The sequence below is a fragment of the Elaeis guineensis genome, chromosome 12 (assembly GCF_000442705.2).
Source record: "Elaeis guineensis isolate ETL-2024a chromosome 12, EG11, whole genome shotgun sequence".
In the NCBI taxonomy this organism is placed as follows: domain Eukaryota; kingdom Viridiplantae; phylum Streptophyta; class Magnoliopsida; order Arecales; family Arecaceae; genus Elaeis; species Elaeis guineensis.
The window spans coordinates 16,876,591-16,900,023 of record NC_026004.2 but is presented as its reverse complement, the minus strand read 5'-3'; the positions used below and the strand labels follow the sequence as shown (position 1 = coordinate 16,900,023).

General features: G+C 36.4%; 2 protein-coding genes across 2 annotated transcripts; both read right to left on the bottom strand.

The window, feature by feature from the left end:
• Positions 1 to 3,249: 3,249 nt before the first annotated feature.
• LOC105054994 (tricetin 3',4',5'-O-trimethyltransferase-like) lies at positions 3,250 to 16,540 on the bottom strand. Its single transcript, XM_010936679.3, has 5 exons — positions 16,089 to 16,540; positions 7,546 to 7,605; positions 7,033 to 7,343; positions 6,867 to 6,931; positions 3,250 to 3,620 (listed from the first exon to the last, which is right to left on the bottom strand). The coding sequence occupies exons 1-5, from the start codon at positions 16,523 to 16,525 to the stop codon at positions 3,324 to 3,326; spliced, it is 1,170 nt and encodes a 389-aa protein (XP_010934981.2). The 5' UTR covers positions 16,526 to 16,540; the 3' UTR covers positions 3,250 to 3,323.
• Positions 16,541 to 17,874: 1,334 nt separating this feature from the next.
• On the bottom strand, positions 17,875 to 23,433 carry LOC105054950 (tricetin 3',4',5'-O-trimethyltransferase). The gene is made up of 4 exons (XM_010936611.4): positions 22,893 to 23,433; positions 21,800 to 22,110; positions 21,634 to 21,698; positions 17,875 to 18,349 (listed from the first exon to the last, which is right to left on the bottom strand). The coding sequence occupies exons 1-4, from the start codon at positions 23,321 to 23,323 to the stop codon at positions 18,053 to 18,055; spliced, it is 1,104 nt and encodes a 367-aa protein (XP_010934913.1). The 5' UTR covers positions 23,324 to 23,433; the 3' UTR covers positions 17,875 to 18,052.

Genomic DNA, 23,433 nt, shown 5'->3' with positions numbered 1-23,433 from the left:
AAGCTTTATTCAGATTCATATAGTCGATGTAGATTCTCTACTTCCCATTGACCTTTCTCACCATTACTACATTGGCGAGCCAATTGGGATAAGTAGCTTTCCTGATAAAGCCAGCTACGAGGAGCTTGTTGACTTCTTCATCAATGACCTTCTGTCTTTTGGGAGCAAAAGGCCTTTTCTTTTGTCTCACCGGCTTAACCTTGGATCAATATTTAGCCGATGGGTTATTACCTCTAGAGGAATGCCTGATATGTCAGTAGCCGACCAAGCAAAAATATCGGCATTTACTCTGAGTAGATTTATTAGCTGCTACCGCTTCGAATCAGGTAGCTGCGATCCAATTTGGACCGTCTTCTCAGGATCTTCTTCTTTTAGTGAGATGAAAATAGTTGCTTGGCTGGTTTACCCTTTCTTCATTTTTTTTTTGATCCAATTTATCAATGGACAAAGAGTCTTCAGGTTGATTATTTTATATAAAAATCAGGAAGCAGCGTCGGACAAGTTGTTGATCTCCATGCATCTTTTCGACTCTATTTCTTATCGAAAATCAGACTAGTAGATGATATGTCGAGACTATTGCTCTCAGAGCATTAAGTCCAGATCGTCCGAGTATGGCATTATAAGCCAAAGAAACTCGGATAATCATGAATATTAAGAGAACAGTACTCTATCATGGATTTGTTTCGACAGTTGGTGGGAGAGTAATTTCTCCTTTCACGGTAACTGCATCTCTAGTGAAATCGACTAATGACGTCGAGACTCTCCTGAGTCGATTAGTCAGTAGTCGCATTCGAAAGAAAGTCGAGTAAAATAAAATATCCGTCGAGCTTCCATTATTCACTAAATTTTTTTTTACATCATAGTTTACTATCGTTGCCGAGATAATGACAGCATCATCATGAAAAGTTTGTATTCTTCGAATATCATCTTCTGAAAAAATAATTATATTGTCGAGTTGTCGTTTCTTCATTGACTCTTCTTCGGAAGTTGCCCTCCAGTTCTTCTATCGCTCGGAGATCATGTTGATTTCTTCCGTCGTTGGTCGATTATTGAGTATCTCCTCAGCTTGCAGCTGAGATTATTGGTCGGTGAAAAATTGAGTCAGGCGATCACGTTAGAATTTTTTGAAGTAACCTCATCGAATAAGGGCCTCTATCTCATCTCTGAGCTGGATACACTGTTCGGTATCGTGACCGTGATCATGATGGAACTGATAGTACTTTTTTCTGTCTCGACTCCTTGATGGTACTTTTATTGGTGGGAGGTGTCGTAAGTACTCCTCTTATTTGATCTCCATCAAGATCTATGCACGGAGAGTAGAAAGAGAAGTATAGGAGTCATACCTGCTGTAGCTACTTGGCTTTGGACTCCATCGTCGAGGTGAAGCTCCCTTATTAATAGTCGACCTACTTGATTTGATTGGAGCTTCACTTTTCTTTTGTTTCTTCTTCTGATCTTTTTCGTCTGTCTGACGTCAGTCAGAAGCAGCTTCATCTGCACGAATGTACTTGTACGCACGCTCCAGAAGTTCAATATAGGTCCGAGGGAGAGTTTTGTCTATAGAGTATGTGAATCTCAATCCCCTCAGAACCCTCTTCATGGCCGATATGATCATATCTTCATTGAGATCCCTGACCTCAATTGTGGCTACATTGAAACGAGCCACAAAGTCCCTTAACATCTCTGTCTCACCTTACTTGATGGAGAAGAGACTGTCTGATGTTCGTGACGGCCTTCGGCTAGTGCTAAAGTAGGTCACAAAAGAATGCTCAAGCTGCTCGAAGAAGTGAATGCTCTCTGACTGAAGTCTAAAATACCAGACTCGAGCAGCCTTTCGAATAGTTGCCAGAAAGTCGATGCATAAGAGGACGTCGGTTGCCTCCTAAATCATCATGAGAACCTTAAAGCTCTTCAGATGATCGATCGGGTTAGTGGAGCTGTCGTATGGCTCTAGCTGTGGCATCTTGAATCGAGAGAGAATCAGTTCATCCAGGATGTGCTGAGAGAGATACTGGGCAGTATGGAAGTGGTAGTCATTGGAAGACTTCCGATCTTCCACCTGAAGTCAGGCAAGTTGACGATCAATCTTTTTGAACTTGCATTCGTAGTCGTCAAGCTATCGTTGCTAGAAAACTCCAGAGATAGAACCCCCTGAAGAGCTTGAAGAGAGAAAAGCAGAAGGAGTCCGCGACCGTTTTTCTTTTCTGATACTATGTGCACGAGAAGGAGAGAAAAAATGCTGCGAATGATGGGTGGTACGATGGGAGTGCCGAAAATATTACTGTCCGTCTCGGTGAGAGTGTCAAGACGATCATCACTCTGGAGAAGAGGAAGGTGAGCACCGTGGAGGACGGCGGCCGTGCCTAGATGGCACAGAATGAGCTACTGACTCCTCCACTGGTGGCTGCTGCTGCTGGAGGCTTTAAACCACCTCCGTTAATACTTTCAGTTACTGCATAAGCACAGTAATTTACGGTCCATTATTATTACAGGATGTAAAGAACTGTGCTCTGCCACTGAAGGTGGGGGAGGATCATTTTTCCGACGGGAAGACTGCCTCGCCGATCCAGTCGAGTGTTGAGCTCTGATTTTCGGCATGGTTGATTGTAGTTTTTTCCTACCTAGCACGTCAATCTGTTGCGGTCAATCCTCTATCACCTATTGCTGGTGAAGAGCATCTGCAAAACAAAGTCCTCTCAGATCGGAATTGTGTCCGACGGAGACCCTCCGATGCTTAAGTCAGCTAAGAGTTGGTGAATAGCAGATAATTGAGTAATCAAAATGACAGAGTGTTAGTCCATAATTGTCTTCCACGTGCTATTTATTTATCTTCTTTTTATAGATGATTCTAATGTAACCGTCGAGCACGTGGTTCTATTTTTTATGGTGCTAAATTATCGGACCATGATCATAGAGTTAATGGATTGTTTATGCCTACTAATGACCGTGACACGTAATCGATGACCGTTTATAATGGTTAGATGTATTGAGAATATAGGCCGACTATATATCGGTAAGTAGTGGTAAGTCGGTAGTCCTGAAGATCCGAATGAGCATCGGTCGGTAACTCTGATATGCCGATGGTCTTCGATCGGAGGTTAATCGAGTTGTCCATTATTGGTTGATAATAACTGACTGTCGATCGGTAAACTGATTGTTAGACAGAGTAATATATTTATAAGATCGATATAGAATCGGAGTCAGAGGTCGATTGAATGGTCCCAACAGTCACAATACTAAAGATTTGACTGAGCAACTTTCAACCAAAACCAACATCCAAATATTGATCACACAAGCAAAGATCAAGCAGAGTATATTCCAATCTACTTGGTGAATACGAGAACCCAAGCAGTGGAGAAACAATACTGAGCTTTAAACCCTGTGAAGCCTGCTCGCTTGGTCAAGTCCTGGTACTGTTTCTCGGTCCTCTCTTTCCCACCAGGGTTGTGAGCCAACATGATCATGTCCAGATGGAAGACACTCTGTGCTGAAGGAACTGGTTCTGGAGCTACTGGAAGGATGCACTCGCAAAGGATCACCTTCCCGTTGTTTGGCAGAGCTTTGTAGCAGTTCTCCAAGATCTTCGCACAGTGCTCGTCGCTCCAGTCATGCATGATCCACTGCAAATCACATTATTCAATCTTAGTCGCTAAATCTAGGATACTCCTAGTTCTTGGTTTGGTTTGAAGGTTACAAGCTAAAAAAAAAAAAAAAAAAAGAAAAGAAAAGAAACGTTTTGGGGGTAGTGATCAAGTCAAAAGAGAAACCATTGGGCCAAGATGTTCACCCATTTTTGGGCCTCCACCTACCCAATTGCATCCATCTGAAGTGGGGTTGAGTGGTGGACACGAGATATCGTAGGGTGCAGAATGATGGAAGCATCTCAATCCAATACCTAAAGTTGATGTCGACCGATTTGACCCACAATTTATTTTGTTGAGTTTTAATCATGTTAGTTTAATGTCTATATAATGGCAGGTGTGATTAGTTCCAATACAAATAGCAGTTTAAAAAAAAAAAAAGGTATAGGATATAAACTAATCTTCCTTCTGAAGGAATTATTTGGCAAGAACTGCATCTCTAGCGGCCCCTCTCTCTCTCTCTCTCTCAAGGAAAAAAAAAAATCTGCCTATTAGCTACTCTTAGGTTGGATAAAAGACCTAGATTATGTATTCAAGTCTTTAGAACAAAACTCCAACAACAATTTTATAAGTTGGTATCTGGGTTAAAGTGGACCCACATTGATAGTTGATGGTTTTATATATATATATATATATATATATATATATATATATATATATATATATATATATATATATATATATATATATTTTTTTTTTTTTTTTTTTTTTTTTTTTTTTTTTTTTTTTTGTGAAGAGGTATTAGAGTATTGCCAATTCAGTTTCTCAAATGAATGTTGTTGTGCCATCTGAAAAGAATATCTCTTCATATTTAATTATATTATTAATAGTTAAAAATATGAAGTGATCTTAAGAATTTGAATGAATATTATTTTATTATTTATATTTTTTTTTTAATCTGATCAAATTTAGAAGAAAAATTATTTTCATACATCCGACTTCATGCAACGTACAGGTCTTCGACTTGTTTATTATTTAAAATGGAGATTGCCATAATAGTCACGCGTCTTATATAGCTATCACAGATTCTCAATTTAAGTACTTGATTTTATATTTGTAAGTATTTTTATATTGGGTCCAGATCCTCTGCGGTACTCAAAAAATACTGCATGATACTGTGCATGATTGGATGTCGTCCATCTTAAGATGGACGGCCATACGTGCATTAAAAAAATTAAAAAGAAAGGAATGTATAAACCTTCGATGGATAGCATCTAATCATATACAGTATTCTGCAGTATTGTTTGAGTACCACGGAGAATTCCGATCCTTAGATATTACCATTACGGTGCAAGTGGATCTTTTTTCTTTATCTTATACATTTATTATAAATAAATTCCATTCTCTATGCCTAGGGGAATATAAATTGTGCCTTCACGGCTCCTATAGTAAGATAAAAGAATTAACTTCATCATAAATCAAAAATAATTTTCACTTCAAATGAATTGGAGCACAAGTAAAACTTTAAGATTTATGAACAAAATAAACTATTTTCACCACACTCATTGGCAAGAATAAGATAGCTTTAATTTTATTCGGCGATTATTTATCTAGGATTGTGTAGCAAAATATATAGGTTGTTTTCTCCTATGCATATATTTCATACTCTTCTAGACTAAATATGCAGCCCATGCTACATTGACCAACGGTTTTCTTCATTAATACCTGATTTGTTCCATTATCGTTGCATGGGTGGTTCATCATTTTCTCCTGCTGATATTTTATTCTAAGTGTAGATCAGACCCTGTGTTTGCGGCTGTGAGATGTGAACACATTGCTCCACTTGCTTGGCCAAAATAAAGAAGGGAAAGCAAGCAAGATTGGACGTCTTATGCTGACAAGTTCCAAACGCGTGAATGCGACTTCTATGGAACATAGAGGATAGAGCCGAAGACGGTTACCATCGATGCAGTGACTTTGGAAAAGAAAATTTAAAAAAAAAAAAAGAAACAATTTGAAGCCAAGTTTTTACCAAACCTAATTTTAAAGGCTTGGAGGCCTTTCTATCGGGTGATTCCAAAATTGCGGAGGGATGGCTTAGACGTTTTGGACGGTCAATACGAACAACAATTAAAAAAATGATAATTTTTGGGGAGACTTTTGTAACATCAAAGGCTAGTATATCTAATCCTATTAGACTAAGGACATTGCAATGGAAGCAAATCCGGTTGTAATCCAAGTGGAATAGGCTTTTGTTTTCATGCGATGGACTCGAGTTTAAAACGTACGTGCGTCGATTAAATCAGAGAGCGGATGCGCTATATGTTGGTCGATCGCACAGGAACGCTATCTGATTCACTTGGTGGCCCGATTGGCATCGGAGTGATATACTCACACGAAAAAGAGAAATTCTCTCAATCCAGATAGAGAAAACCGACTACTTTGTATGTCTTGTTGTAGAATTTTGTGATTCGAATGAGTCAGCCATAAGGCAAAAGCCATTCAAATTGAATATTCCTCGATGGAAGGAGATCCTTATAGTTATGCCCAAAGAGGATTGCTACGCGAGTCGCCCCTCTTCCTTTTGTAATAATAATAATAATAAAGACTGCAATGGACATGTGCCTATGCATTTGATTTGAACGCTAATGTTAGATATTCAACCTTTAAAAAAAAAAAGTTTCTATTGGATAAATGAAATCCTTTTGTTTTATTTGTGCGTTGAGTGCTATATTGCAAAGAGGATTTTATCAAGCCTGGTTTAGCCTAACCTAAATTTAACCATTGAATTACTGGTTTCAAATTGCTTATAGGCCGAAATCACTAAATTGCTTTTGCAATTTTCTAATTGTTTTAGGTTGGACAGGCCTATATGGTCCTCTTTGGACAACTAGACTCGAACACGAAGAAAGGCTCAAGATAATTGGTCCAAAATGGATCTAGTGGTCCAAATACTTAATTTGCTTCCTTATTTTTCAAGGAATGCTCAAAAGCAACGACGTAGATCGACAGCCACAACTAAGATGCTGTATAATGTTGCATACCATATGCCTTTGTGATCATCATTTCTGTGACTTATTGAGAAATTTCTAACTTATTTGCAAGTCATGCTAGACCTAACTTGACTTGCTTGAACTTTAGCTCTTGCTTTATATTTACTCTATATTTGATTGTCTAGGCTTCACTTATTCCATTCACCTAACCAAAACTACTCCAACCCAAGCATATACTAATTTAAATATATATTGATTTAACTTCTGTAATGAAGTAGTTGGCAAAACTCACCTTCATGAGAATAGCATCCCCACTAGGAACACTAGTAAACATATCTCCACCAACATGCTCGACACCTGCACCAAAATTGCACTAGACCAGACCGAATTATTAATCTAAGAGAATTTCTCATGGCAAAGCAATCAGAAAGCACACAAGTCTGGCAAGGATAACAAACCTGGGAATGGTGGTGCTTCAGAGATGACATGAGGAAGATCAAAGTTGATGCCCTTGATGTGAGGATACTTGGAGGTGATCATGTGGAGGGTGGCACCAATGCCACCACCGACATCGACGAGCACATTAACATCTTCGAAGCCCTTGTAGAACTCCAAAAGCTTCTTGGTGATGATGATAGAGTGGTTCTTCATGCCCTCACTGAACACCTTATTGAACCTGGGGTCGGTGCCATGATACTCAAATGCTGTCATGCCATAAGCCTTGTTGAAGGGAATTCCCCCATCCAATACCGCATCCTTCGAGTAGTACCTATTTTTGTTGTTGAAGATAATTTTAAAAAATCAATCATGATTTTTTTTTTAATTTATTCTTTATATGGGATCACCAAGTGTCAACCATTAATATTGTTGTGCTGAAATTAATTTAGATGTGAATCTAAAACAGCCTTCCCATTAATTAGAGTGAAACGCGTTCTGCACTTTTAAAGGAATGATTGTGCCTTAGCTCTTACCAGCTCTCCATGAGGACCTTATCCTGGTCCACGAGGGCGAGCGCGATCATTGTCACGCTTCTGATCCGACATTGTGAATCAAGGGTCATAGCAACCGTCGCATACTTATAGAAAATTCTTTTCATAAATATGCAAGGCATCTTATCATGCTATCCTAAAACAACAGCAGAATAATTAATCAATAATTTAAATCTAAAACATAACGATCTAAATTTTTTCTTTAATATCTCAATAAATTCAACAATGATTCATAAGCTTTATATCAAATTCAATAAGACTTTCAACCTAAAATAAAAGTATAAGAATTCTGCTTCTGATCACTCTTCCATTCATATCTTGTATCATCTTAATTCCTCAACATCTGTAAAAAATAATAAAATAAGAGGTAATGAGCTACATAGCCCAGTAAGCAATGATCACTTTTCAACAGATTTCATCAGGCATTTAAGTAAATAATCATTTATAGAAAATAAGCATATAGAGTTCATCAATTCGAAATCAATTTCAATTATGCAACATAATTCATGCCAAATTCATTTCTTTTTCGAAAATTTAAGTTTCTTTCGAGATTTCAATTTCTTTCGTTCTTCAATTCTTTTCGTCAACCATGAGCTATGACCATATTTTTTCTGTGGCAGGGTCATAACACCGCGTATCTTCTTGCGGTGAGCTCTGAATCATCTAGCAGCAAAGTCCTTCGGAACTGCTGGTCTCTCTGGCGGTTTGTCGTTGGTTTCTCTGGTGACATGAACCCTCAGGATAAATCAATTGCTAACGTATATGCCTCCATTGGCGGGGTCCTTTACATAGTCAGGTTATCAATTCATATTGTTCTTATATCAGAATTCTTCATAAATCATATTTCATATTCTAATTTCGATAATAAAACATATAATCATGTAGTATCGAAATCAATCAATATAATGCATCATGGAATCAATATGTTCAATCATGCTTCATCATAACATTTCAAATAAGATATTTTCATAACAAAATACCATTCATCTAATTCATGCATCGTTTCACAAATCATGTCAGAAAAATATATTATAATTTATCGATAAATCTAGAAAAAGTGAAACATTACTTACCTCGAACGCATTCCAATAAATCCACATAATTCTATAAAATTTTTTTCAAAAATTCTGTTCGTAGATCATATCGCGATATCCCATAATCAAACATCTACAATCCTATACAGAATCAATTTCAATAATTAGAAAGAATACGAATACCATATTTCAATGGTTTAGATTGGGTCCGATCATCTAATTTTATCTAATCAAAATCTAATTAAGACCTAAACGATTCAAAGTTTGACTATCAGATCAAATCGGATTCGAAGTGATAGGACCGAAGTTTCTTCATCGATTTCATAAAATCAAGTAGAGAGAGACAATTAGAGGAAAGAGAATTCATGAGGTACAATTTGAATTGATCAGGTGACACAATCCAACATTACGATTGGTCCAATATCTCGATTGATGAAATCAACATGATCAAATCAAGTCATGGCTAGATCGAAATTATGGATGATCAAATCTAAAGATTCATGGTCTGATTAAGGTGGGTGCCAGTACGCTGTCTGACAACCATGGATCAGAGTTCGTCATTAGAATCAGATCAGGACTATTAAAAGAATTTTTTTCATTCACTAATCTTTTTAGAGAGAGAATCAATCAAGAGAGAGAATATTTTAGAGAGAAAAAATTTTAGAGAGAGAAAACTCATCTTGAATTTTCAGACAATATGATTCAACAAATCCGATCGATCAGATCAAATCATGCTAAGATTATCATGTGGATAATTCAATAAAATCATGAAAAATAGAATCTTAAAATACTTAATCTGATCAAAGTGGATGTCGGTGTACCGTCCGACGATCACAGATCAAAAATCCATCACGAAGATCATTTAAATTCATCATCATTCTTCTCAAAATTTTAAAAATCTTAGAAGAGAGAAATAATCTAGAGAGAGAAAGTAGAGAGAGAAAATTCAATTCTATAGAGAGAAAATACTAGTTCAGGCTGAAGGGAGAGAGGGAAGAGAAAGAAACTCTCTTTTTCATATTTTATTATTTATATCATTATTTATTAATTAATTAATTTTACTTTTTCTTTCTTCTTTTCTTTCTTTTTTTTCTTTTTCTTCACGGAAGAGAGAGGAGAGAAAATTCTATTTATTATTATTATATTATTATTATTTTATTTTTTTGCTTTTTTTTCTTTTTTCTTTTTTTTTCTTTTTTTTCTTTTCCTTCTTCTTTTCTTTTTCTTTTCTTTTTCTTTTTCTTTTCTTTTCCTTCTTCTTCTTTTTCTTTTCTTCTTCCCGGACTTGCTTTGACCGAAACAGAGGACCATGAGGTCCCCTCATTTGGTTGGCCGATCGACAACACAGTCGGCACGGGGACTGCTGGCAGGAGAAGGACGGGGACCCGCAGTCGTAGGAACTTAAATCGATGGCCGACGGTGACCACCTGCATCCGAAAACCAAGAAAAAAAATGAAACCTCTTCCACAACAAAATTTAGCGACTCCGGTTGCCGGCGAACGTGCACACCGGCACGGGAAGGAGGGGGAGAAGAGAGGAAGAGAACCCAGTGCTTATCTCGAGCTCCGACGACATCTCTGGCGTGAATTTGGAATAAGCATAGAGACGGACTTCCGTGAGGATTTTTCGGTGATCTCTACCGTTTTGCCCCGGGATTTCTCGATGAGAGGGAGAAATGAGGATTCTCCTCCTTAAATAGAGCCAGAGGGGGGGTTCTTTTCCGACTCCGATTGGGAGCCGATGAACGGAGGAAGAAGACTCCCTTCGGGAGTCTTCTCCTCTGTTTTTTTTTTTTTTGGGCTTTGGTGGGCTGGGATTCTTTACTCGGGCTGGGCCATCACATTCTTCCCCTCTAAAAGAAATTTCATCCTCAAAATTTTTCTTGCTTGAGTCTTCATAGTTTCTTACTTGAATCTCATCCACAAATATTTCAATATTCTAATTCTTGATATAAAATTCATTCTTAAATCATTTCATAAGAAAAAAGGTCGGTACATCAATATCGATCTGAAACGGAACCATTCATCATTTTTTTTATCTATCAAGACCAACATCTCAAAGATTTTTTTAATATTTCAAGATTTCAAAATCATGATCTCATTTCCTGTAAAAATTAATGTTCAATATCTCATGACTCAAATTAAAATCAAATCTATTTCTTGTGAATAGAAGAAGGTCAATGTCTCTATTCTTGCATAAAAACTTCATTCATCATCATCATTCATTTTTTTTTAAATATTATCCACTCTTAATTTCAACCCATCATAAGATAGGAAAAACATACTTATGTGAATCATATGATGACATCCCAATCAATCAAAATTTAAAAATATTTTTTCTTATTCGTACTTTCAAAGGTTGAAGATTTATCATTTCAATCTCATTCTCGAACTTTTGATATTTTAATTTTCGATACAACTTCATCATTAAGTCATTTCATAAAGATCAATATCACCATTGTTGATTGAATCAATATCACTATTTTTAGTCATCGAAATTTTCTTACTCAAACCCTCAAACTCTTAAATATTCTAATTTTTGTAGCAAATTTTATCATTAAGTCATTTCATAATAAAAATCAATAACTCAAAAATTGATCTAAATCAAAACTATATATATATATTTTTATAATCAAAATCAATGTTTTTATTCAAGTAAGTATATCAATTTGCTTTATCTAAATATTAACTATTCTTAATTAATCGATTCATTATCAAATTAAATTATAAATAACTTTAATTTATCTTTTGTAGAACAATCGTCAATATTAATAGATAATCTCAATCTTTTTCATTCAGTCAGAGAAATAATAATGATCAAAAGAGTTCTAACTTCAAATTTTATTATACCCTGGAGATAAATATTTGAGTATAATAATCTAAGATCAAAATTATTATTCAATAAACAATCTCAAATTCTTCCTAATAAATAGAGAATTATAAAATTTAATTTTAGGATAGAAAAAATTTATCTCTAAATATTCTAAATCTAAAATCGAAAATCGAAAGTCCACTCATCCTAGAATTAGGATGCTAATTATTTTTGTAGCATAGTAGATGGAAGAACTACTTTTAAAAATCACATTAGGATATCTAAATAATTCAAAATTTTTAAAATATTATTCTTTCTAATATCAATAAATTTTTTGTATCAAACTGTATCATCTATCATAATTCTTTGACTCAAAGAATCAACATTGCTGACTTACTCAAAGTAATCCAGATTACCATGCTTCCGCTGTGCACTCTGATCTAACAATCAAAATTTTTTAGGTTCACCAAAAAAAGTTTGATCAAATTATTTCTTTATCTTATCAATAGAAAAGATCTAAAATTTTAAATTTCAATTGAAGTCAAAGATTAACTTTCGATTCTCATTCATACTTTTACTGGTGTACAATAATCTTGATTAACCCTTGAGTCCAATATCATATTTAAACCATCATATAAATTTATTATAATTAATATGAATCAAATCTTAATTCTCATATCAATTCAATTCGATAATTTTCAAACAAAAAATCCTTATAAGTCAAATTAATAAAGAAAAAAAATTCTTCGATGCTCCACCAAATTTGGACATAATCAAAATATATAAAAATTTCAAATCATTATTTTTTTTTCTAAAATTTCTATCATCAGGATCTTCAATATCTATCAAATATCCTTTCATAACAATCATACAAGCTTCAAAAAAATCAAATCTCTATTTAATAGTAGATTCAATTAGGGACCTCGTTAACAAAAGCAAAGAAACTCTGTATCAATTCCTAAATCCAAAATTTTTAAATTATAAATTCACATGGATCTCTTAATCTGAAATAAATATAAATCAGATCTTTTATCTTAATCTAAAGATATCAATTTTTTATTAACAACCACAACAATTATATCAGAAAATCTCTTGATCAACTTAGATACGAAATCTTTAAATTAAAATTTCATACACATCATGTAGTCTCCAAGAGACATAATAAGATCTATTATCTAGATCTAAGGATGATGATTAAAGATTCTAATACGATGAATATTTTACAACCTCATAATCGATTTCATCAATAAGAAATAGGTTTCTTTGCAATATCCTTAAATATGCATTCATCCTAATATGCCACTTTATATATAATCTACATACCAAATTCAATTTTGATAAATATTTCAATCAAACATCATAAAAGATTTTTCTTAGTCCATCCTGGAATAATATTTTATCGTCAAATCTTTATCTTGCCAATAATAGTCAACTTCTCAACTAGAAGTAATATCATAGTATTATTCTCACATCGAATTTGAACTTACGATTCACTTGAATAACCAATGATCAAATTAATAACCATAATGCACAATAAAATTTTATGTCAATTCTTTTGTGATTACTTTTGATCAAGATCTAACTAATTATATCATGATCTATAGATTATCCATCATATTTCAAACTCCATATGTCATAATCTCTTGCGATCCTTTTATACATAATCTTAATGTTAAATCAAAAATTATAAAGATTTCTCCCACTACAATCATCAAAGATCTACACCATAATGTCTTTAGTGTCTATCCACTAACACTCCTTCTATACACATCTTAGTTCATCTACTAATGCTCTGATACCATATTAATTGCCACGTCCTCGATTTGAGATTGTGAATCGAGGGTCATGGCAACCGTCGCATACTCATAGAAAACTCTTTCCATAAGTATGCAAAGCATCTTATCATGCTATCCTAAAACAACAGCGGAATAATTAGTCAATAATTTAAATCTAAAACATAACGACCTAAATTTTTTCTTTAATATCTCAATAAATTCAACAATGATTCATAGGCCTTACATCAAATTCAATAAGACTTTCAACCTAAAATAAAAGTATAGGGATTCTGCTTCTGATCACTCTTCCATTCATATCTTGTATCATCTTAATTCCTCAATATCTGTAAAAAATAATAAAATAGGAGGTAATGAGCTAGACAGCCCAGTAAGCAATGATCACTTTTCAACAGATTTCATCAGGCATTTAAGTAAATAATCATTTATAGAAAATAAGCATATAGAATTCATCAATTCGAAATCAATTTTAATTATGCAACATAATTCATGCCAAATTCATTTCTTTTTCGAAAATTCAAGTTTCTTTCGAGATTTCAATTTCTTTCGTTTTTCAATTCTTTTCGTCAACCATGAGCTATGACCATATTTTTTCTATGACAGTGTCATAACACCGCGTATCTTCTTGCGGTGAGCTGCGAATCATCTGGCAGCAAAGTCCTTCGAAATCGCTGGTCTCTCTGACGGTTTGTCACTGGTCTCTCTGACGACATGAACCCTCAGGATAAATCAATTGCCAATGTATATGTCCCAATTGACGGGATCTTTTACATAGTCAGGTTATCAATTCATATTGTTCTTATATCAGAATTCTTCATAAATCATATTTCATATTTTAATTTCGATAATAAAACATATAATCATGTAGTATCGAAATCAATCAATATAATGCATCATGGAATCAATATGTTCAATCATGCTTCATCATAATATTTCAAATAAGATATTTTCATAACAAAATATCATTCATCCAATTCATGCATCATTTCACAAATCATGTCAGAAAAATATATTATAATTTATCGATAAATCTAGAAAAAATGAAACATTACTTACCTCGAACGCATTCCAATAAATTCATATAATTTTATAAATTTTCTTCCAAAAATTTTATTCGTAGATCATATCGCGATATCCCATGATCAAACATCCACAATCCAATACAGAATCAATTTCAATAATTAAAAAGAAAACGAATACCATATTTTAACGGTTTAGATTGGGTCCGATCATCTAATTTTATCTAATCAAAATCTAATTAGGACCTAAACGATCCAAATTTTGACTATCAGATCAAATTGGATTCGAAGTGATAGAACCAAAGTTTCTTCATCAATTTCATAAAATCAAGTAGAGAAAGACAATTAGAGGAGAGAGAATTCATGAGGTACAATTCGAATTGATCAGGTGACACAATCTAATATTACGATTGGTCCAATATCTCAATTGATGAAATCAACATGATCAAATCAAGGCATGGCTAGATCGAAATCATGGATGATCAAATCTAAAGATTCATAGTCTGATTAAGGTGGATGCCAGTACGCTGTCTGACAACCATGGATCAGGGTTCTTCATTAAAATCAGATCAGAACTATTAAAAGAAATTTCTTCATTCACTAACCTTTTTAGAGAGAGAATCAATCAAGAGAGAGAATATTTTAGAGAGAGAAAATTCTAGAGAGAGAAAACTTATCTTGAATTCTTCAGACAATATGATTCAACAAATCCGATCGATCAGATCAAATCATGCTAAGATTATCATGTGAATAATTTAATAAAATCATGAAAAATAGAATCTTAAAAATACCTAATCTGATCAAGATGGATGTCGGTGTACCGTCCGACGATCACAGATCAAAAATCCATCACGAGGATCATTTAAATTCATCATCATTCTTCTCAAAATTTTAAAAATCTTAGGAGAGAGAAATAATCTAGAGAGAGAATTTTAGAGAGAGAAAGTTCAATTCTAGAGAGAGAAAATACTAGTTCAGGCTGAAGGGAGAGAGAGAAAAGAAAGAAACTCTCTTTCTCATATTTTATTATTTATATTATTATTTATTAATTAATTTATTTTATTTTTTCTTTCTTCTTTTCTTTTTTTTTTCTTTTTCTTCACGGAAGAGAGAGGAGAGAAAATCCTATTTATTATTATTATATTATTATTATTTTATTTTTCTTCTTCTTTTTCTTTTTTTTTTTCTTTTTCTTTTTTTTTCTTTTTCTTTTTTTCTTTTCCTTCTTCTTTTCTTTTTCTTTTCTTTTTCTTTTTCTTTTCTTTTCCTTCTCCTTCTTCTTTTTCTTTTCTTCTTCCTGGACTTGCTTTGACCGAAACAGGGGACCATGAGGTCCCCTCGTTTGGTTGGCCGATCGACAACGCAATCGGCACGAGGACCGCTGGCGACAGGAGGACGGCGACCCGCAGTCGTAGGAACTTAAACCGATGGCCGGCGGCGACCACCGGCACCCGAAAATCAAGAAAAAAAATGAAACCTCTTCCACAATAAAATTCAGCGATTTCGGTTGCCGGCGAACGTGCACACCGGCACAGGAAGGAGGGAGAGAAGAGAGGAAGAGAACCCAGTGCTTACCTCGAGCTCCGGCGACATCTCTGGCGCGAATTTGGAATAAGCATAGAGACGGGCTTCCGTGAGGATTTTCCAGCGATCCATGCCGTTTTGCCCCGGAATTTCTCGATGAGAGGGAGAGAGGAGGGTTCTCCTCTTTAAATAGAGCCAGAGGGGGGCTCTTTTCCGACTCCGATTGGGAGCCGGTGAATGGAGGAAGAAGACTCCCTTTGGGAGTCTTCTCCTCTATTTTTTTTTTGTTTGGGTTTTGGTGGGCTGGGATTCTTTAGTCGGACCGGGCCATCACAGCCATGGACACCCCATCCTCGTTCTTGGTCAGCCACTTGCACACCGGCGTTGGGCCATATCGCCACAGTGGCTTCCCATCGGTGTCGACCTCCACGGAGCAAGTGAGGATGTTGTAGGAGGCGAGGAGGCGGAGCATGCGGTCCAGCGTGGTGGCGGCCATCGGATTCTCGGTGGGTAGTTGGGCCGCCACCTGGGCAGGGCTGAGCTTCCCCTCTGGGCCGGCTTCTGCGATGATCTCGAGGACGTCGAGCTCGATGGCGGCCTTGAGGGTCATGGGCAGGATGGAGGACCTCACCAGCTGCAGTGCGTATAAGCACGCTGCCTTGTCGCCGGCCTGGTTCTCCACCGACGGCACCGGCATCCCCTGCTTCTCGATAGACCTCATGCTCTTCTTGTCGATGGTGGCAGTGGTGGCGGTAGTGTCTTTGAGAGTAGTTGTGGGCATTGGCGAGATGGAGAGAAGCCTATTGGAGGGGGTTTATATGGGACTTGGGCCTACCGTCTTGGCCTTGTATTTTTTATGTTTATTTCTTGATTTTGGCACTTGAATTTTTTATTTTTTATATTTATTTTCTTTATTCTTTACGAATCCGTAACCCCCCAAAATAGATGGTCTGAACCCCAAAACTATATATGAAAGGCTCACAAGATTAATTTAAAAGAGCAGATATATACAACTGGATCCATTGACTCGTTTATTGGAAGGTTTGACGGCACCCAAGCTAGTTTTGTGTTAAAAGACAAGGCTCCATGATGGTCTGGATTATACATTGCTTATGGGGCTGCAAAGGTTACGCTTTAATACAAAAGGTTTGGGCCTAATCATATTAAAAACAAAACATCAGGCTTCCACTTGGTCCATGCCCTATTTTGGCCGCTGATGGACATTTATATGCATATTTTGTATATGACAGCCCCATTTTATATCTTAACTTCAGTCCGCAAGAGATATTGAAATGAATTTATAAAAAAAAAATCACCTGAACACCAACAAGATTAATGTATTCAACTATAAAATGCATCGATGTGTTCATGCTGCCAGCTTTGTTATGAGTCAATGTATGATTCTAACTAGGTAGAGAAGCTAAGCAGGATGGAAGTACTGATATGAAGCTTTACCTCAAAAAATGTATGAGCGCAACCATGATGCTTTTATAACTTGCCTTTCATGGTTGCTAGGATTGGTGTGATAGCAGGGATAGATGGGTGACAAATGAGATTAAGAATTAGATTTCGATGGCGGCCTACATAACCATGTATTTTGTCCATTGAGATTTTGACGTCATTATCATCCATCATTTTAATGACTCAATATAAAATTTACAAAACAAATTGATGATGCATTTTGTATTTTAATAATATTAGAGGGGTTAATCAGTGCAATTAGTAAAGTTGTTGTGTTTGTTATGAATAACCTGGGCTTGAGTCATGCTATTCTTTAATTTTTAAACCAAAATTTCACCCATTCTAGTGCTCAAAGAAAAAGATATTCAAATAATGCTTCACATCCGATTGTTTATATTATGCACGCATCAGCTACTGAGCAAGAAAACAAATTCTAGCATTAAGATTAGCCTTTGGCAGCTGATGTTAAGCATTTTGCTTCTTTAGTTCTTTCAACATAATTAATTAAAAGACTGGGGCAGGATCTCTGAAAGCTGCACCTATATATATATATTCTAGACAGATAACTTGTTAGATAAGGCAGTGCTGTCATGGAGCCATCCTGTAATATATGTTTGTACCCAGGCCACTCACAAAGGAACAAAACCAATATGAACCGAAGTGCAAATGTTGAGAAAAATATTAGATCAATAGATTAATTAAACAAAAAGTAGGAAAACAGCATTACAACTCTTTAGCAATATTTATTATGATCACAATACCAAGGATTTGACTGAGCAACTGTCAACCAAAACCAACATCCAAATATTGATCACACAAGCAAAGATCAAGCAGAGTATATTCCAACCTACTTGGTGAATTCGAGAACCCAAGCAGTGGAGAAACAATACTGAGCTTTAAACCCTGTGAAGCCTGCTCCCTTGGCCAAGTCCTGGTACTCTTTTTCGGTCCTCTCTTTCCCACCAGGGTTGTGAGCCAACATGATCATGTCCAGATGGAAGACACCCTGTGCTGAAGGAACTGGTTCTGGAGCTACTGGAAGGATGCACTCGCAAAGGATCACCCTCCCGTTGTTTGGCAGAGCTTTGTAGCAGTTCTCCAAGATCTTCGCACAGTGCTCGTCGCTCCAGTCATGCATGATCCACTGTGAATCACATTATTCAACCTTAGTCGCTAAATCTAGGATACTCCTAGTTCTTGGTTTGGTTTGAAGGTTACAAGCTAAAAAAAAAAAAAAAAAAGAAACGTTTTGGAGGTAGTGATCAAGTCACAAGTGAAACCATTGGACCAAGATGTTCACCCATTTTTGGGCCTCCACCTACCCAATCGCATCCATCTGAAGTGGAGTTTAGTGGTTGAGACAAGATATCGTAGGGTGCAGAATGATGGAAGCATCTCAATCCAATACCTAAAGTTGATGTCGACCGATTTGACTCACAATTTATTTTGTTGCGTTTTAATCATGTTAGTTTAATGTCCATATAATGGCAGGTGTGATTAGTTCCAATACAAATGGCAGTTTGGAAAAAAAAAGTATAGGATATAAACTAATCTTCGTTCTGAAGGAATTATTTGGCAAGAGTAGCATCTCTAGCTGCCCCTCTCTCTCTCTCTCAAAGAAAAAAAAAAAATCTGCCTATTAGCTACTCTAAGGTCGGAATTCTGGCACTCCGGTATAGATTTCTTTCTTTTCTTCTTTTTTTTTTACTTCTTATTTTTTTTTGGATAAGAGACCTAGATTATGTATTTGAGTCTTTAGGACAAAACTCCAACAATAATTTTATAAGTTGGTATCTGGGTTAAAGTGGACCGGCATTGGATTGCCAGCATCAACTAACCATTTATACCATATATATATATATATATATATATATAAAATAATATTTTGTGAAGGAGTATTAGAGCGTTGCCAACTCAGCTTCTCAAATAAATTTTATTGTACCACTTGAAAAGAATACATCTTTACATTAAATTATATTATTAATATATGATATTATTATATTATTATAATTAAAATTTATTTATATAGGTAGTTGAGAATATGAAGTGATCCTAAGAATTTGAATGAATATTATTTTATTATTTATATAAATTTTTTTTCAATCTGTTCAGATCTAGAAGAAAAATTATTTTCATACATCCGGCTCCACGCAATGTGCGGGTCTTCGACTAGTTTATTATTTAAAATGAAGATTGCCATGATAGTCACGCCTCTTATGTAGCTATCACAGATTCTCAATTTGAATTTTAGATTTTGTATTTGCAAGTATTTTCATATTAGGTCTAAATTCTCTGTGATATAAAAAATACCGCATGATGCTGTGCATGATTGAATATCGTCCATCTTAAGATGAACAGCCACACGTGCTTTAAAAAAACTAAAAAGAAAAAAATATATAAATCCTTGATGGACTGCATCTAACTATGTACAATACTCTATGATACTTTTTGAGTATCAAGTAGAATCCCGATCCTTAGACATTACCATTACAGTGCAAGTGGATCTTTTTTCTTTATCTTATACATTTATTATAGATAAATTCCATTCTCTATGCCTAGGGGAATATAAATTGTGCCTTCAGTACTCCTATAGTAAGATAAAAGAATTAACTTCATCATAAATCAAAAATTAATGTTCACTTCAAATGAATGGGAGCACAAGTAAAACTTTAAGATTTATGAACAAAATAAACTATTTTCACCACACTCATTGGCAAGAATAAGATAATTTTAATTTTATTCGGAGATTATTTATCTAGGATTGTGTAGCAAAATATATAGGTTGTTTTCTCCTATGCATAAATTTCATACTCTTCTAGACTAAATATGCAGCCCATGCTACATTGACCACCGGTTTTCTTCATTAATACCTAATTTGTCCCATTATCGTTGCATGGGTGGTTCATCATTTTCTCCTGCTGATAGTTTATTCTAAGTATAGATCAGACCCTGTGGCTGTGAGATGTGAACACATTGCTCCACTCGCTTGGCCAAAATAAAGAAGGGAAAGCAAGCAAGATTGGGCGTCTTATGTTGACAAGTTCCAAACGCGTGAATGCGACTTCTATGGAACATAGAAGATAGAGCCGAGGGGAGTTACCATCGATGCAGTGACTTTGGAAAAGAAAAATTAAAAAAAAAGGAACAATTTGAAGCCAAGTTTTTACCAAACCTAATTTTAAAGACTTGAAGGCCATTCTATTGGGTGATTCCAAAATTGCGGAGAGATGGCTCGAACGGTTTGGACGGCCAATGCGAACAACAATTAAAAAAGTGACAATTTTTGGGGAGACTTTTGTAACATCAAAGACTAGTGTGTCTAATCCTATTAGATTAAAGAGACTGTAATGGAAGCCGATCGGGTTGTAGCTCAAGTAGAATGGGACTTTATTTCCATACGATAGACTAAGGTTCGAAATATGCATGTATTGATTAAATCATGGAGCAGATGACTTATATCCTGATCGATCATACGGAAATACTATTTGATCCACTTAGTGGTTCGATTGGCATCAGAATGATGTACTCATACGAGGAAGAAAAATCCTCTCGATCCGCGTGGGGAGAATTGGCAACTTTGAGTGTCCTATGGTGGGATCTTGTGACTTGGATGAGTCGGCCATAAGGCAAAAGTCATTCGAATCGAACATTCTTCGATGGAAGGGAGTCCTTATGGTTATGCCTAGGGAGGATTGATATGCGGGTTGCCTCCCCTTCCTTTTGTAATAATAATAATAAAAAAAAAGAGACTGTAATGAAAATGTGCCTATATACTTGATTTGAATGCTAATGTTAGATATTCAGCCTAAAAAAAAAAAAAAAGTTTCCATTGGATAAATGAAATCCTTTTGTTTCATTTGTGAGTTAGGTGCTATACTGCGAAGAGGATTTTATCGAGTCAGGTTTAATCTAACCTAAATTTAACCATTGAATTAGTAGTTTCAAATTGCTTATAGGCCAAAATCATTAGATTGCTTCTGCAATTTTCTCGCTGTTTTAGGTTGGACAGGCCTATATGGTCCTCTTTGGACAACTAGACTCGAACATGAAGAAAGGCTCAAGATAATTGGTCCAAAATGGATCTCATGGTCCAAATACTTAATTTGCTTGCTTATTTTTTAAGGAATGCTCAAAGGCAACGATGTAGATCGACAGCCATAACTGAGATGCTGTATAATGTTGCATGCCATGTGCCTTTGTGATCATTATTTTTGTGACTTATTGAGAAATTTCTAACTTATTTACAAGTCATGCTAGACCTAACTTGACTTGCTTGTAGTTTAGCTCTTGCTTTATATTTACTCTATATTTGATTGTCTCGGCCTCTTTTGTTTAGTTCACCTAACCAAAACTACTCCAACCCAAGCATACACTAATTTAAATATATATTGATTTGACTTCTGTAACGAAGTAGTTGGCAAAACTTACCTTCATGAGAATAGCATCCCCACTAGGAATACTAGCAAACATATCTCCACCAACATGCTCTACACCTGCACAAGAATTACGCCAGACCAGACCGAATTATTAATCTAAAAGAATTTCTCATGGCAAAGCAATCAGAAAGCACACAAGTCTGGCAAGGATAACAAACCTGGCAATGGTGGTGCTTCAGAGATGACATGAGGAAGATCAAAGTTGATGCCCTTGATGTGAGGATACTTGGAGGTGATCATGTGGAGGGTGGCACCGATGCCACCACCGACATCGACGAGCACGTTAATATCTTCGAAGCCCTTGTACGACTCTAAAAGCTTCTTAGTGATGACGATAGAGTGGTTCTTCATGCCTTCATTGAACACGTTATTGAACCTAGGATCGGTGCCATGATACTCAAATGCTGTCATGCCATAAGCCTTGTTGAAGGGAATTCCCCCATCCAATACCGCATCCTTCAAGTAGTACCTATTTTTGTTGTGGAAGGTAATTTTAAAAAATCAATCATGGTTTTTTTTTTTTGTAAATTTATTCTTTATATGGGATTACCAAGTGTCAACTACCAATATTGTTGTGCTGAACTTAATTTACATGTGAATCTAAAACAGCCTTCCCATTAATTAGAAGGCCTTATTAAGGGAAACGGGATACTAGTGGTTCATGTATATATATAGAAGATTTGGAAAGCCAAAAGCCGTAGAAACACTTGACAGCATATTATATTGCCACCATGCTAACGAGTCACGCAACAAAATAGATGTGGACGGGTCCTGGTCCTCTTCTTGAAACGGCACCTCATGAGAAACCCGTTTCCCAGGACAGAGAAACTGAAGGAATGATGAGGTGCTTCTCAAAGGAATTTGATTATTTCTGGATCCATATCATGTCTGCTTGTCCAAAATCTAATCACCCATCATTTGAATATACCCAACCTTTCATGCATATGAAAGAAGGATTATTCATCTTCTTTCACCCACTAGACACTTTGAGACCCGTGGAGATCGATAAACACAGAGTTTTAGATCATTTTGAGGTCTTCTTTCGCGGTGGGTGATCCAATGATGGATTCGCATGAAGGAAGGCGAATCCTTCTTTAAAGATACAAACCCATGCCAAGGCTGGGGATAACCAGAGAGCTAGGGTCCTACTACCAATTCTGAATCTAAGATGTTTGCCCCTATGGGAATCGTATTCCCACACGTGAAACGCGTTCTGCACTTTTAAAGGAATGGTTGTGCCTTAGCTCTTACCAGCTCTCCATGAGGACCTTATCCTGGTTCATGAGGGTGAGCGGGGCCATGGACACCCCATCCTCGTTCTTGGTCAGCCACTTGCACACCGGCGCCGGGCCATATCGCCGCAATGGCTTCCCATCGGCGTCGACCTCCACGGAGCAAGTGAGGATGTTGTAGGAGGCGAGGAGGCGGAGCATGCGGTCCAGCATGGTGGCGGCCATCGAATTCTCGGTGGGTAGTTGGGCAGCCACCTGGGCCGGGCTGAGCTTGCCCTCTGGGCCGGCTTTTGCAATGATCTCGAGGACGTCGAGCTCGATGGCGGCCTTGAGGGTCATGGGCAGGATGGAGGAGCTCACCAGCTGCAGTGCGTACAAGCACGCCGCCTCGTCGCCGGCCTGATTCTCCACCGACGGCGCCGGCATCCCCTGCTTCTCGATAGACCCCATTCTCTTCTTGTCGATGGTGGTTGTGGTGGCAGTGGTGGCGGTGGTGTCTTTGAGAGGAGTTTGGGGCGTTGGCGAGATGGAGAGAAGCCTAATGGAGGGGGTTTATATGG

What these genes read in the sequence shown, in the direction of transcription:
- LOC105054994 (XM_010936679.3), bottom strand. Translation starts at nt 16,525, where the DNA reads ATGCCCACAACTACTCTCAAAGACACTACCGCCACCACTGCCACCATC. An exon ending in AAGGTCCTCATGGAGAGCTG is followed by an intron (nt 7,344 to 7,545) that starts GTAAGAGCTAAG and finishes CAACAAAAATAG; the next exon opens with GTACTACTCGAAGGATGCGG. An exon ending in GGGATGCTATTCTCATGAAG is followed by an intron (nt 3,621 to 6,866) that starts GTGAGTTTTGCC and finishes TGTGATTTGCAG; the next exon opens with TGGATCATGCATGACTGGAG.
- LOC105054950 (XM_010936611.4), bottom strand. Translation starts at nt 23,323, where the DNA reads ATGGGGTCTATCGAGAAGCAGGGGATGCCGGCGCCGTCGGTGGAGAAT. An exon ending in AAGGTCCTCATGGAGAGCTG is followed by an intron (nt 22,111 to 22,892) that starts GTAAGAGCTAAG and finishes CAACAAAAATAG; the next exon opens with GTACTACTTGAAGGATGCGG. An exon ending in TGAAGCACCACCATTGCCAG is followed by an intron (nt 21,699 to 21,799) that starts GTTTGTTATCCT and finishes ATTCTTGTGCAG; the next exon opens with GTGTAGAGCATGTTGGTGGA.